This window comes from Chlorocebus sabaeus, chromosome 15 (genome assembly GCF_047675955.1).
Source record: "Chlorocebus sabaeus isolate Y175 chromosome 15, mChlSab1.0.hap1, whole genome shotgun sequence".
Classification (NCBI taxonomy): Eukaryota; Metazoa; Chordata; class Mammalia; order Primates; family Cercopithecidae; genus Chlorocebus; species Chlorocebus sabaeus.
In genome coordinates this window covers 65434156-65450280 of record NC_132918.1, presented here as the reverse complement: position 1 = coordinate 65450280, position 16125 = coordinate 65434156, and the positions used below count along the sequence as shown (strand labels likewise).

General features: G+C 42.3%; 1 protein-coding gene across 2 annotated transcripts in view; it reads right to left on the bottom strand.

Annotated features, from left to right (window-relative positions):
* Window positions 1-16125, bottom strand: part of KAT2B (lysine acetyltransferase 2B) — a 116289-nt gene that overhangs the window by 74976 nt on the left and 25188 nt on the right. For both annotated transcript variants that reach the window (XM_008009267.3, XM_008009268.3), the window contains exon 2: window positions 7883-8009. In XM_008009267.3, the coding sequence (XP_008007458.1) occupies window positions 7883-8009 (127 nt within the window). The remainder of the gene's footprint in view (window positions 1-7882; window positions 8010-16125) is intronic.

Genomic DNA, 16125 nt, shown 5'->3' with positions numbered 1-16125 from the left:
TATAATCCCAGCACTTTGGGAGGCCGAGGCAGGCGGATCACCTGAGATCAGGAGTTCAAGACCAGCCTGGTCAACACAATAAAACCCATCTCTAGTGAAAGCACAAAAATTAGCCAGGCATGGTGGTGGGTTCCTGTAATCCCAGCTACTTAGGAGGCTGAGGCAGGAGAATAACTTGAACCTGGGAGGCGGACGTTGCAGTGAGCTGAGATTGCACCAATGCACTCCAGCCTGGGTGACAGAGCCACTCTGTTGAGAAAAAAAAAAAAAAAAAGGCCAGGTGTGGTGGCTGACGCCTGTAATCCCAACACTTTGGGAGGCCGAGGCGGGTGGATCGCCTGAGGTCAGGAGTTCGAGACCAGCGTGGCTAACATGGCAAAATCCCATCTCTACTAAAATAATAATAATAATAATAATAATTACAAAAATGAGCTGGGTGTGGTGGTGTAAGCCTGTAATCCCAGCTACTTGGGAAGCTGAGGCAGGAGAATTGCTTGAACCTGGGAGGTAGAAGCTGTAGTGAGCCGAGATCACGGAGATCGTGCCACTGCACTCCATCCTGGGCAACAGAGCGAGACTCCCTCTCAAAAAAAAAAGCTCTGGGAGTCTCTGAATCAATTCTGGTTGTAGGGTGAGGGGTCTGCCTAACTCGAAATTTTAAAAGTTAACAGAAAAGAAATTTCCTACTGTAAACAAGCAGGAAAGCAAGGAATCTATAGTGACAAAAAACAGTTCCCACTGCTGAACAGTCAGTGTGAATATATATATACACACACACATACACATACACACACACACACACACACACACACATATATGTATCAGAGAAAGAAGATGAAGGGTGAGGTAGTTGTAATCCCAGCACTTTGGGAGGCCAAGGTGGGCAGATCGCTTGACCTCAGGAGTGTGAGACCAGCCCAGGCAATATAACAAAATCCGTCTCTACCAAAGATACAAAAAAAAAAAAAAAAAAAATTAGCTGGGCATGTTGCTGCATGTCTGTGGTCCAGCTACTCGAGAGGCTGAAGTGAACGGATAGCTTGAGCCCAAGATAGGGAGGTTGCAGTAAGCTGAGATCCCGCCACTGCACACCAGCCCAGGCAGAAGAGAAAGAAAAAGGTGATGACACTGAAAAATAATCAAAAAACTTCTACATAAACTAAAATACTATTACTAGACAAATTTAATAATCAGTCTGTTCTGAAACAGTTCAGAACAACGGACTCCAAAATAACAGAAATTCCAACCATGTTTTGATCACAAGGATTTGCTTCCTACTTTCCTGCTCGTAAAAACAGCCTGCTTTTTTATTTTCTTTTTTATTCATTTATTTATTATTTATTTACTTTGAGACAGGGCCTCACTCTGTCACCCAGGTTGGAGTACAAGTGGTGCGATCTCGGTTCATTACAACCTGTCTCCCAGGTTCAGGCCATCCTCCCTCCTACCTTAGTCTCCCGAGTAGCAGGGACCACAGGCACATGCCACCATGCCTGGCTAATTTTTGTATTTTTTGTAGAGATGGAGTTTCGCCACGTTGCCCAACCTGGTCTCGAATTTCTGGGCTCAAAAAATCCACCTGCCTCGGCCTCCCAAAATGGTAGGATTACAGGCATGAGCCACCACACAAGACCCAAGCTGCTTTTTAAATAGCAATCCCAAAATAAGAAAAATCTTTATTCACACTAAAATAAGGAGAAATGCTGGGACCAACTAAAGCACTCAGTTATAGCCCTTTGTAAAATTTTTGTAAACTGAATATTATTGTGCCAATCCCAAATATAATTTCAGAGAATGAACTAGAATATTCTAAACCAGCACAGTTCAATAGAAATATAATGTGAGCTATATACGTAATTTCAAATTTTCCAGTAGAAATAATTTTAATAATATATTAACCCAACATATTCAAAATATTATCATTTCAACATATAATCAATATAAAATATAATTACTGGGACATTCTGCATTGCTTTTGCTTATGATGTCTTCAAAAACTGTGTGTATTTTACACTTACAGCATATCTCAATTCAAAGCAAACACATTTCATGTGGCCAGTGGCTACCATATTGTACAGCACAGGTCTAGACCAACCATTTCATTCTGTGGATGGAGATACTAAACAGCAAAAAGGTTAAGGAACTTGGTAAATTGCAGGGCCAAGCTAGAATTCTTTTCTTGGTTTTGTTTTGTTTTGTTAGAGGTGGGGTTTTGCTCTGTCTCCAAGGCTAAAATACAGTGGCCCCATCGCAGCTCACTGTAGCCTCAAACTCCTGGGCTCAAAGGATCCTCCCATCTTAGCGTCCTGAGTAGCTGCCATCACAGCCTCAAACCACCATACCCAGACAGGCTAGAGTTCTTACTTCCTAGTTCCCAAATGAATGTTCTTTCTACTAGATCAGACTATCTCACTCCTGTGTTTTATGTCCATGAAACACAGAATAGTATTAAATTATGTCAGACCAAGGATGTCTGGGATGAAAGAAATTGTCAGGAGATTACATAAAACCAGAGCTCCAAAGAACATATATGGCTGAGGCAAAAGAAACCCAACATTTAATCAATAGAACTGATACCATCTCAATCAATAAGCCAGTATTGTTCTGTTTTGACAAATTCAAGAACATTTTGTATCGACACGTGTGTACAATTACTGGTGAGTAAATCAACCATGCTCAGAATGGTGACTACTGTATGTGAAAACAGAACAACAATGTATACCAACTGAAATGTATTCGAGAATACAGGCTTGCATAATTCGTAACAGAATTCCCTAGACCCCAACTTGTACTTTGTCAGTAACAATTAAGATGATACCTGCACATGATTAAGATAAGAAAAAATGTAGGAAACTTGCTAAAATACTCTGGCAAATAAAAGCAGGGGGTTAGATAAAACAAAATTGGCAAATGTAAATAATCATTAGAGCTGGGTGCTGAGTCCAAGGCAGTTCATTAAACTATCCCTTCTGCCTTTAAGGGTGTTTAAAACTTTCCATTAAGAAAAAAAAAGTTTTCTAAAAAGCACAGAAAGGAGGGGGAAGGAAGAGTAATCTCGGAAAAAGGTTTTCTAGAGCCGTTATTCTAAGACCAATAAATAAACACTGGCATTCCAACAATAATTCCAAGACCACTTGAAAATGTGCAGTAATTTCAGTTTTAAGCGAGCAGACTAAAGAATAGAGAAGAGGCCGGGCGCGGTGGCTCAAGCCTGTAATCCCAGCACTTTGGGAGGCCGAGACGGGCGGATCACGAGGTCAGGAGATCGAGACCATCCTGGCTAACACGGTGAAACCCCGTCTCTACTAAAAATACAAAAAACTAGCCGGGCGTAGTGGCGGGCGCCTGTAGTCCCAGCTACTCAGGAGGCTGAGGCAGGAGAATGGCATAAACCTGGGAGGCAGAGCTTGCAGTGAGCTGAGATCTGGCCACTGCACTTCACCCTGGGCGACAGAGCAAGACTCCGTCTCAAAAAAAAAAAAAAAAAAGAATAGAGAAGAAACAAGGAAAAAAGGAAAGAGTAGGGGAAAATATTTTTTAAATACCTATACCCCCAGTACTCTGAGAAAATCAGTCAGCAACTCAACATACATCCTTCCAGACCTTTTCCTGATCATATATATTAAAATTTATGTTTGTGGTATAGTATGAAATCTATTTGGTCTTTGTCCCAGTTACTGTCACAAGCTCTTAAAACCCTTGGGATTTCCTGAGCAGGAGGAGTGTCTTTTAATGTTCATCAAGAGCCCCTTTTGATCATACCTGAGTTTATGTTAATGAGGTGACTTAAGGTGTAGTGCATAGATAACCCAGGATGAAGCTGCTCACCAGACAGACCAGGTTATTAGAGGATTAAAGGATTGGAACCTTCAGCCCCACCCATCAACCTACAAGAAAGGTAGGGGAGGGAAAGTGTAGAGATAAAGCCCTAAGAAAAAAAAAAATTTTTTTTTTTTTTTGAGATGGAGTCTCGCTCTGTCACCCAGGCTGCAGTGGTATGATCTCAGCTCACTGCAGCCTCTGCTCCCAGGTTTAATCGATTCTCATGCCTCAGTCTCCCAAGTAGCTGAGACTACAGGCTCAAGCTTCCAGGTTGCTGAACATGTGGAGGTGCCTTGGGGGTCGTGCACCTGGAGAGGGAAAGGAAGCTTCACTCCCTTTCCCCAAACCTTGCCATGTGCATTCCTTCATCTGGCCATCTGTGTATCCTTTATATTAAACCAGTAAACTGAAGTGTTTCCTTGAGTTCTGTAAGCCATCCTAGCAAATTATTGAAACCAAGGAAGGGATATGGTGGAAATCCTGATTTATAGCCAGTCGGTCAGAAGCAAAGGTCACAACCTGGGACTTGCAATTGGCATCTGAAGTAGGAGCAGTATTATGGGACTGAGCCCTGATCCTGTGGGATGTGATGCTATCTCCAGGTAGGTCATGACAGAACTGAAATGAATTATGGGACATCCAGCTAGTGTTCAGAGTGGGAGAATTGCTTGGTGAGTGAAGGAAAAAAAAAAACCACACACACACACACACACACACACACACACACAGCTGGTCACAGAAGTGTTCTGTGTTGAGTAAAATAGAAAAAAGTTTTACAGCATTGTATTTTCTTTTCTTTTTTTTTTTTTGAGATGGAGTCTCTCAATGTCACCCAGGCTGGAGTGCAGTGGCGCGATCTCGGCTCGCCGCAACCTCCACCTCCCGGGTTCAAGCAATGCTCCTGCCTCAGCCTCCGGAGTAGCTGGGACTACAGGCGCCTGCCATCATGTACACCTATTTTTTTTTTTTTTTTTTTTTTTTTTGAGACGGAGTCTTGCTCTGTCGCCCAGGCTGGAGTGCAGGGGCGGATATCTCGGCTCACTGCAAGCTCCGCCTACTGGTTCACGCCATTCTCCTGCCTCAGCCTCCCAGTAGCTGGGATTACAGGCGCTCACCACCACACCCAACTAATTTTTTACACTTTTAGTAGAGACGGGGTTTCACCGTGTTAGCCAGGATAGTCTTCATCTCCTGACCTCGTGATCTGCCTGTCTCAGCCTCCCAAAGTGCTGGGATTACAAGAGTGAACCACCACACCCGGCCTTATAGTATTATATTTTCTTAACTAATAAAATGGGATTATACTCATGAAACATCAATGCTGTTCCTCAGTCAGCATCCTGTATTTGGGAAAGGATCAACTTCTTAGTTCCCTTGGGGTGAAATTCGGGGTTAGGCACATGACAGGCACAATCTCCTCCACAGGGTATTTAAATCCTGAACCAATACTCACAGGGACAGAGGCAGTTGGAGCTGAATCCTAAGTCATTCAGTGGCAGCAGACTGAACAGAAGGTCTGTGAACTTCTGCAGCTGAGATCCCCAAATGAGATCAAAACCTGTTTTCCCATTGTTTTCAGCTTCTAGAAGCTACTAGTATCCTTCTTATATGCATTGTTTTCTTATTTAAGCTAGACAGAGTATATATCTGTTGTATGAAGTGAAAGAACCCTGATAGTGTTATAATACCACTACTACTAAAAACATCAGCTAATAATCATGTATTTACTATTCTAAGATTTTTTATCTTATATAATCCTCACAATGATCCTACAAGGTAAATACTACTATGTATTAACCCATTTCAGAACTGAAAAACTGAAGTCCAGGCAGATTAAGTAATGTGCTGCTACTCACAGCTACCGGTTATAGAGCCAGGATTTGAACTCAGGCTGATAGATCCAATAATTTAGTCCTAAATTATAAAACCTTCTATCAAGCTGCTTTATTACCTGATTTCTTCACAATCATCTCCTACATTGGAATATTTAGGTTGTTTCATGCTTTTTATTATCATAAGTAAGGCCATAAAACATGCCACTATCCTTTTAGTTCAATTTGAGGGCATGCCTTAATTTACACATAGATTAAATTTCTGGCATGAATTTGGCAGGTCAAAGGATATGTGATTTTTTTTTCAGTCTTCATTCTTGATTATGTATTGCAGAATGAGGGCATTTGTTTTCAAAGCTTGTTAAGAAATAAAAAAGGAAACAAAGTTGGCTTTTTTTTGTGAAGCACTGTTTCTGCCTTCAGGCATTCATGTGTGTTTACGTGCTTAGAATGGAGACAATCTGCTCAGCTAAGGAAGAAAGAAGATCCTGTTTTAAATGTTAATTGATGTAGGATAATAGGATTTCCCAATCAATAACAAATACACTTCAAGTCTAAGGCTTAAGGATTTCTTGAGTCCAGCCTTTTATTACGTCATATTTCCTGAGGCAATCCTAAACTCCATTCACTCCAGTCATAGTTAGTGGTTGTTTCGTTTTGTTTTAAAAAAAAAAAGGTAAATTATAATCAAGGATAGTTCTCAAACTTTTGAAATTTTTGCTCTGTATTGGGTACTTCAAGACTCAGAGCTTACATTATTTGAGATACCAGTTAAGTTGACAAAATGATGAAATTATTAGTGTGTTTCCTTTGTGAGATCAAGACTATTTCTATTTTCTGAAGGTTATTCCAATGTGATGACTTCTTGGGAAGATCACATTATCTACTTTTATGCTCTGTAAATATTGAAATACTCTCTGAGTACAAAATAAAATTTCAGACGACCTAACACCATGCTAACCTTGGAGGCAACACCATTGCTTGTAAGCAGGAAGATCTAGAGAAATGATGGCATAAGAAGTCACCCACTTATAATGGTCAGGTAGAAAGATCAAGTACCTTAGCAAGAATGTTCTTCCCAGTGTTATGTCGTTGCCGTCATGGACAGCAAAATGGCCTTGTTGACATTTTGGGGGAGACTGTATAACTGAAGGCAGAAAAGTAAGAATATTCTAAGATTCGGCCAGGCGCAGTGGCTCATGCCTGTAATCCCAGCACTTTGGGAGGCCGAGACGGGCAGATCACAAGGTCAGGAGATCCAGACCATCCTAGCTAACTAGGTGAAACGCTGTCTCTACTCAAAATACAAAAAATTAGCCGGGGTGGCGGCGGGCGCTTGTAGTCCCAGCTACTCGGGAGGCTGAGGCATGAGAATGGCGTGAACCCGGGAGGCGGAGCTTGCAGTGAGCCGAGATCGCACCACTGCACTCCAGCCTGGGCGACAGAGCGAGACTCCATCTCAAAAATAATAATAATATTCTAAGATTCTTCATGGACTGAAATTTTAGTATCTAGGAAAAACTAATTCCTCAACTTTTATCTACTCAAACAACATATGATTTTTAAAAAATATTTTAATCATAAAACTAGTATCAGGACACAGAACAACATACTAGCACGGTCCTTTTGAGTAATTGCAGCAGGGCCTACTGTGCCATCACTGACAATGATTATTTTGCAGGGTCAGATAAGAAAGTTGAAAGGGAAACCACCAGTAAACATTCACTAAACACAGTAAAGAGCAACCCAGTGAAGAAAGAGCTATGAGATACACAAAACTAAGGAACATGAAGATAAAATGAAGCACCCCAGAAAGTTCAGGGCAACAGAAATAACAAACATGATAATTACTATCATTAAACCCATTGGTTGAGGTTTCAACCCTGAGGTCAAAGACCCTCAGGCCCCAACCCCCAAAATGAATCAGGACATGTTACACATTATTCATGCTAACTAGCTCGATTGTCATGTTTCATCTTACTTGGCAATCCCCCAGTCCAACTCAGCTCTTGAAAGGAAGAAGGGACAAAGTCACTGCACACAGTGCAGCATTTGTCTCTCACAAGAAGCCCTTCCCAGCAAACTCATGAGACTAGAGAGGCTCTTATTGTTGGTCTCATACAGAGGTACATAGCATTCAAATTTGGTGAGCCCACAGATTTCAGTAAGTTAAGAGTCTCAGGCTACAATGAACTCGTTATACTTTCCTTGAAGGTTTAGGAACTCACCTAGGGCATGGCTACAACTCCGACAGGATTCCGTTAGACTGACAATTATTTGCTGCAGATCGGCTCTGGGGGGAGTGGGTGACGGGTTAGGGTTTTTCCAGCCATTACATTTGCAAGACTCCTCGGCCTAAAAAAGGAATAAAGAAACAGATAAAATTATGTAACAGGCAGCCGTGGACTGATGGTTCTACGTGAGAACAATGTACACTACTTATATGACAGCTACCCCCTCACCCCTGATTTTGTCGTCTTCCATATACACAAGAGAAAAATAGAAAAGCCAAAGGTGGTATTTGATTTGGGCGCTTTGCTTTTTGTTTTCTTTTGTTTTCTGCTGGCTGGAATCTGCATGCTACAGCTCATGCAGCTGACCCACACACTTTGCTCCCATTACCCCCAATGGGTGTCCATGAAGTGGTCAGTTCCAAGAAAGTCCATCTCAAAGATGGACTTTCCAAATCCACAAGCCAGACTCCTGATGTCCCACAAACACAGCTAAGGTCTAGGCTAAGGTTGAGCCTTGCAGGCTCTAAGGCACCAGCTGCATCTCTGCCCCATGGACCAGAAGGGAAACCCACAGGACCGAAGAAGTTAGCAATCTTAGGAAGATGAGACGGGGGCACACCCAGCTGAAGACACACTTGCGGGCTCCTCCAACACTTCTGTGAGCTCCCAGCTTTAGAACTGAAGAGGGCTTCATCATGTAGTCCTGGGTTTCTACTTATACATATATTTCCAGGTTTCCTGTACTAGAACACCATCATTTTAGCAACACTTGATAGAAAGCTTCCTTAACTTTGTCCACATACTGTTCACACTGCTCTATGTTTGTAGACAAGAGTGAACATGATGTGGCCTTCTGTAAGTGATTTGACCCATGAAATGGAAGGCAAGCATGAAAAATTATCAGTTATTCTACCCGGTACCCACGCTGTGCGCCTCGGCAGGTCTCAAGGTATGAAAGGCTAGCATGCTCGCAATGAATGACCCCAGCCACTTATAAAAATAATTATTCTGCCCCTTCTCTACTATTCTCAGCACTCTATCACTCTCACCATTTATTTACTGCTCCAAGTCAGCTATGGCTGGGAAACCAGAAAGTACACTGTTAGAATAACATGTAACACAGATGAAGTCACTCTAGGGTAGAGCCATCTGCATATACTATCCAGTATGGAAGCGTCTGGCCACATGTGGCTATTGAGCACTGGAAATCCAGCTAGGTCAAAACAAAGTGCACTGCAGTTGTAAAATATACAGATTTAGAAGGCTAGTGCAAAATATAAAATATACCATTAACAATTTTTATATTATATATTGAAATTATATGTTTAAATGTCTTATTTTGGATATATGGGTTAAAGAAAAGATATTATTAATATTGACTTCTTTTAACTTTTGTAATACAGTTATCCAAACTTTTTAGGTTTTTTTTTTTTTTTGAGACAGAGTCTCTCTGTGTTGCCCAAGCTGGAGTGCAGTGGTGCATTCTTGTCTCGCTGCAACCTCCACCTCTCAGGTTCGAGTGATTCTTGTGCCTCAGCCTCCTGAGTAGCTGGGATTACTGGCATGCACCACCACACTCAGCTAAGTTTTGTGTTTTTAGTGGAGACAGGGTTTCACCATGTTGCCAAGGCTGGTCTGGAACTCCTGACCTCAGGCGATCCACCCACCTCAGCCTCCCAAAGTGCCGGTATTACAGGCGTGTGCCACCATGCCCAGCAGCATAAGTGTAATTTGAAGAAAATGTTAGAGGCTGCTGCTTTGACCTCATACATAAAATTCTCCAAGATAGAGATCATTTCCGAGCTGTGTATAACAGTGTAAGAAAAGAGAATAAACCATTGGCAAGGTAAGAAGGGTCACGGTAGAAGAAAACTCTGCTTTTGAATGAGTCTTGTTCAGTGGGCCATGTGAATCTGGAACACCTAACCTGATTGCTTTCCCATTTTGTATTAATGAGGATGCAGAAAGCAGGGCCAGGAGAAGCACCTACATCAGCATCCCCATAGCTACATCCCCCAGTGAGTAGCTCAAGTGACCCTCTTTTGTCTAGGCATCAGGCAGGCCCAACTTTTACCCCCAGAGTTCTCTGTTGCCAGGCTGAACCTGGCCTTGAAATTCTCTGCAATGAGCCATCCACCTCTTCAGAGGCTGCAAAGGTCTCAGAGGCCATGTTCTTGAGGGAAATTGTCATGAGAATTTACAATGAAGACAGTGAATAGCAGAATATGGCAAGCCAAAATACACAGCTTTGGTATAAGGGTTATTAAAATGCAGATACAAGAAAAGCTTGGCCGGGCGCAGTGGCTCACACCTGTAATCCCAGCACTTTGAGAGGCCGAGGCAGGTGGATCATGAGGTCAGGAGTTCAAGACCAGCCTGGTCAGTCTTGAATGGTGAAACCCCGTCTCTACTAAAAATACAAAAATTAGCAGGGCATGGTAGCAGGTGCCTGTAATCCCAACTACTCAGGAGGCCGAAGAAGGAGAATCACTTGAACCCGGGCAGCAGAGGTTACAGTGAGCTGAGATTACTGTACTCCAGCCTGAGCGAGAGTGAGACTCTGTCTCAAAAAAAAAAGAAAAAGAAAAGTTCTCTGCCCTCCCGTATATCCCCAAAAGCAGGACATAAATTCTTAAAGGTATCCCTTCTTCCCTCTCTACCAAGAAGGACAGAAGTTGATCACGGAGACAACTCTAGACCTTTATCAGCCCAAAGGTACCAGGGGAATCTACATAACAAACTTTGCTAAAACCAGCCCTAATCTACCATTGGTTTCCGTACATACTTGCCTTCCCATAATCTGCTGTCCCTAGCAGCTCAAGGTCCTTTTCCTTTGTCTTCTCACTTCTCTAAAAATTTACTAGTCTGCTGAGATAGCCCATAAGCCCAAGTTCTAACCACTTCTTTGAGATACTCTTCACTGGGTGCTCCCATGTTCATGCACAATGAATATGTCAATAAACCTGCTTTTGTTTTTCTCTTGTTAATGTATTTTATTAGTCTGACTGACAGGGCCCCAACGGATGCACCTAAAATGGTAAAGGGAAAACAGCTTTCTTCCCCTACAAAAGTATCACTAAGATTTTGTAGGGTCAGAGGAAACCACCCTTATTGCGGACCAACCTCTCTTAGTTGCTGCATAACTACTTCCAGGAACTCCCTAAGCCTCCAGCTTTTCTGAAGAGTTGGTCTGATCCACAGCCCTTTCCCAAAGGACCTTCAGTTTGAGAAAAAAAAATGACTACACAGCCCCCACAAAGCAATTAAGGATGGCAGGCCAAACCTAGAAGGAAAAAACAGTAATAACCAAAAACACCTTGAGTTTGGAGAAATGCATTTCGAGCCAAAGAGTCATGCACACTGACTCATTCTTTCAACAATATTTATTGAGGCCTACTACATGCCAGGTACTATTGACTATGAAACAAAGATTCTGCTCTCCTGGAGATTACATTAGGGGTGGCCGGGGATGGGGAAAACAAGATTAACACATAAGTAAATTATAGCATATACTGGAGAATGTGATGGTGCTATGGAAAGAAAGATAAAAGGACAAGTACAGGGAACTTAGCAGAGGGTGGGATAAAAGGTATAATTTTAACTAGGACTTTCTGAGATGACCTTAGAGCAAAGACTTGGAAAAAGGAGGGAGCTGGTCATTAGGTATCTGGTATAAGGGAAACACAGCTAGTGCAAAGCCAAGAGAGTGCCTGGCTTGCTCAACAGAAAGCAAAGGCCAATGTGGCTACAGCACAGTAGGTAAAGACATGTTGAAGTTAAACCAGACAGGGTCGAGCACAATGGCTCACACCTGTAATTCCAGCACTTTGGGAGGCTGAGGCAGGCGGATCACCTGAGGTCAGGAGTTCGAGACCAGCCTGGCCAACATGGTGAAATCCCATCTCCACTAAAAATACAAAAATTACTTGGCATGGTGGTGCACACCTGTAATCCCAGCTACGCAGATGGCTGAAGCAGCAGAATCACTTGAACCCGGGAGGCAGAGGTTGCAGTGAGCCAAGATCATGCCACTGCACTCCACTGTAGGTGACAGAGTAAGATCATGCCACTGCACTCCAGTGTAGGTGACAGAGTAAGACCCTGCCTCAAAAAAAAAAAAAAAAAAAAAAAAAAAGAAATGAAATTAAGCCAGACAGGACAGGCACAGGTAATCCTAGAACTTTGGGAGGCTAAGGCAGGCAGATCACCTGAGGTCAGGAGTTCGAGACCAGCCTGGCCAACATGGCAAGACCCCCGTCTCTATTAAAAATACAAAAATTAGCCAGGCATGGTGGTGAATGCCTGTAATCCCAGCTACTTGGGAGGCTGAGGCAGGAGAATCGCTTGAACCCGGGAGGCAGAGGTTGCAGTGAGCCAAGATCGCACTACTGCACTCCAGCCTGCGTAACAGAGTGAGACCCTGTCTCAGAATTTTTTTAAAAATAAAAATAAATAAAATAAAGAATTCAAGGATCTAAAACTTTTCTTCCTATGGGCTTGCTTATAAAACTCTGCCTTGCCCTGAGATTCATGCTAACAAGTAACAAGCTTTAAATTCTTGGAGAAGACAATACAGAGTTTTAGAGATGTAGATCTTAACTTCATTGTTGCAACAGACTAAGTTCAGTTAGCCCAGTAAAAAAGTTTATTTATGCCCCTTCTTGTCTTAACATGACAGAGAATAATGGCTGTGTTCACTGGGGGCTCATAAATGGGTGAGTCACAAATCTCATGGCAGGGAGATTTGTAATAATAAGGTCTTATATTCCCCCTACTCAATTAAAAAAAAAAAAAAAAAAAAAGTTACATCCTAAATATTAACCGCACGTGTTGAAACCACTTGTGATAGAGTGCTTAATGAATTCTACCCCAGAATAAACACTGATGCTTAAAAATGTAACTGAATAAAGATCTTTTCTTTCAAAATTGGCTGATTTTACCTCCTCCACGGAGTCTTGGGATCCCAGTACAAAGTAGATTTTTATTTCTTTTGTTCATAATGACTGAGACTTTCGAAACAAATTAAAACTCCCTGAAAACTAAGAAGAATGAAGAGAGGGAGACAACATGGGGCGAAACACTGAGAAGTATAAAAGTTTTGTCAGCCCTGCAGCACTCCAACTGTGCTGTCCAAGATGTGGCAGCCAGCCACAAGTGAATACGGAGTCTTTAAAAATTGGCAATAAAAATTGAGATGTGTTATGGGTGTTTGAAAATATACCCTGAATTTCAAAGACTTAGTATTAAAAAAAGAATGTTAAAATATCACATTAAGAACTATTTTATATTGATTACGTATTGTAATAATATTTTGAAATATTCAGTTAAAGTAAACATTAGAAGGCCGGGCGCGGTGGCTCAAGCCTGTAATCCCAGCACTTTGGGAGGCCGAGACGGGCGGATCACGAGGTCAGGAGATCGAGACCATCCTGGTTAACATGGTGAAACCCCGTCTCTACTAAAAAATACAAAAAACTAGCCGGGCGTGGTGGCGGGCGCCTGTAGTCCCAGCTACTCGGGAGGCGGAGGCAGGAGAATGGCGTGAACCCGGGAGGCGGAGCTTGCAGTGAGCCGAGATCCGGCCACTGCACTCCAGCCTGGGCGGCAGAGCGAGACTCCGTCTCAAAAAAAAAAAAAAAGTAAACATTAGAATTAATAAAATTTAATTTTTGGCTTTTCTGATTTTTTTTTTTAATCTGGTGCAGTGGGTTGAACAGTGTGTTCCCTAAAGTTCTTGTCCCAGCCAGGTGCAGTGGCTCATGCCTGTAATCCCAGTACTTTGGGATGCCGAGGTTGAGGATCACATAAGGTCAGGAGTTCGAGACCAGCCTGGCCAACATGGTAAAACCCTGTCTCTATTAAAAACACAAAAGTTAGCCAGGCATGGTGGCACACACCTGTAATCCCAGCTATTCAGGAAACTGAGGCAGGATAATTGCTTGAACCCAGGAGGCCAAAGTTGCAGTAAGCTGAGATGGCACCACTGCACTCCAGCCTAGGTGACAAGCGAGACTGTCTCAAAAAATAATCATAATAGTAAATAAAGTTCATGTTCCCCTGGAACCTCAGAATGGGGTCATATTTGGAAATAGGTTCATTGCAGATGTGATCAGTTAAGGATATGCAGATGAAATTATCCTGACCCCTAAAACCAATGACTGGTGTTTTCCTAAGAGAAAGAAGGAGATTTGGAGATAGACACAGACCAACAGCAAAGAAGGCTAAGTGAAAACAGAAGCAGAGGCTAGATCTCACTATAAGAGAGACCAGGGTCTCACTATAAGCCAAAGAATGCCAAGGACTGCCAAGCACCACCACATGCTAGGAAGAGGCAAGGAAGGATTCTTCCCTATGGCCTTCAAAAGGAGTGTGGCCCAGATGACATCTTGATCTCAGACTTCTAGCCTCCAAAACAGTGAATAAAAAAAAAACAAAACTCTATTTGTTGTTTTAAGCCACATATTTTGTGGTTGTTATGACAGGCCTAAGAAACTAATACACAGGACTACTAGAAAATGTTAAATACTATATGTGGCCCCCATATTTCTATTGGATATTAGTGCACTGGACTATAAAGGAACTCTACCCCCAAGCCCCAGGTCTTCACTATGGACCCTAACAGTTGAAGCATAGAATAGTCTCAGCATCCCTAAGTGGTCCTAACTCATTAAAGTTATACCCTATTGATATATCCAAGAATCCCTTGAGTTTTCCTTACCTGTTTCAGTATTTTTTGTAGGATATGAAAACTGGTTCTTGCACGTGTGCATGCTCCATGGGACACCTAACAACCTAAGTGTACAAAATTTTTAATACATATGGGACTCGTTGATTTGCTAAAAAGGACATACTATGTCCTTTAAAAAACAGTCAATGCTCTTATCCTTGACTGCCAGCAAAGCATTTTCTGCCAAGTTTTCTGAGCTACTGCTACCATGCCCTCCACTTTGTCCTTCATCTCCCCATTCCAATGTTCAGGCCTGGCCACTGTTCTTTGAGATAAGAGGTCTCCTTTCAAAACACCTTTCCCATGCCTCTCCTTAATTAGGCATGACAGCTGCTGTCTAAGGGAACTCCCAAGGGAGTTGACCTTGCAGCTTTAACGAAGTATCAGCTGAAGGACAACCTTTTGGGGAGTGCACTGCCAAGCCAATTACTGTGGCAGCTAGCAACCTGGGCACAGGGAGGGGAAAGCTAACCAGATGACTTCATCTCCCCCAAGAGCAAGTCTCTGTAGACACTGCAGAACCAAGAAGGAAGAAAAGGCCACTGTACTACTTTCAACAGGACTGGGATAATGTTTTCATCCCAACAGGATCCAGGGTTAGAAGTCAAAAGCATGCAACCGATTTTGTCATAGTAGGCAGAAACCAGATGGATGATGAGAAAGAAGATAAACAGGATAAACATGTGGTCACAACCCAGATCACAGACAGACAAGGGGTGGGGAGCTCACACTTCACTCTGTGTTAATGAGTGAGATGGGTGTGAGGATATTTGAGTGACATCCAGAGGAACAGGAGAAAGACAGCCAGCTGTCTAGTAGGATTCTGTCATGCTTAAAATATTGGAAAGTCACATTTGTTGGAAAACTTAAATTAGTGTCAAGGATGTCCCACAGCAAGAACACGCTGATGGAAAATTTATTCAGTATAACTGTGAATCCAACATTTATTTAGCTCCCAAAATTAAAAATGTACATGTATTCTTATCTCACCTGGCATAAGGAAAGTATAAATTATTGCCATTATTAAAAGAGAAAGCTGAGGCTCTAGGTGATAAGAGACTTGCCTGGGGTTACTCATTCTACCCTGCAGGAGCACAAAGTGTGTCCGGGCAGGTAACTGGCACTGTGGTTGTGAGTGAGGAAGACCTCGCTCTTATTCACTACCTCTCTGCTCCATGTTGGACAAAGGCATAATGTTTAAATGTCAAAGATCAAAACCGTAACTTCATACCCAGTAAGATGTCTCTAACCAAATATAGATAGGAGGAGTAAATTCTGGTGTTCTATCGCACAACAGAGTGACTGCAGTTAACAATAAGATATTGCATATTACAAAATAGCTACAAGAGAGGATTTTGAATGTTCTCATCACAAAGAAATGACAAGTGATTGAGATGATGAACATGCTAATTACACTGATTTGGCCATTACACAATATATACATGTTTCAAAACACCACACTATGCCCCCATCAATATGTATAATTATTAGGTGTCAATTAAACACAAAA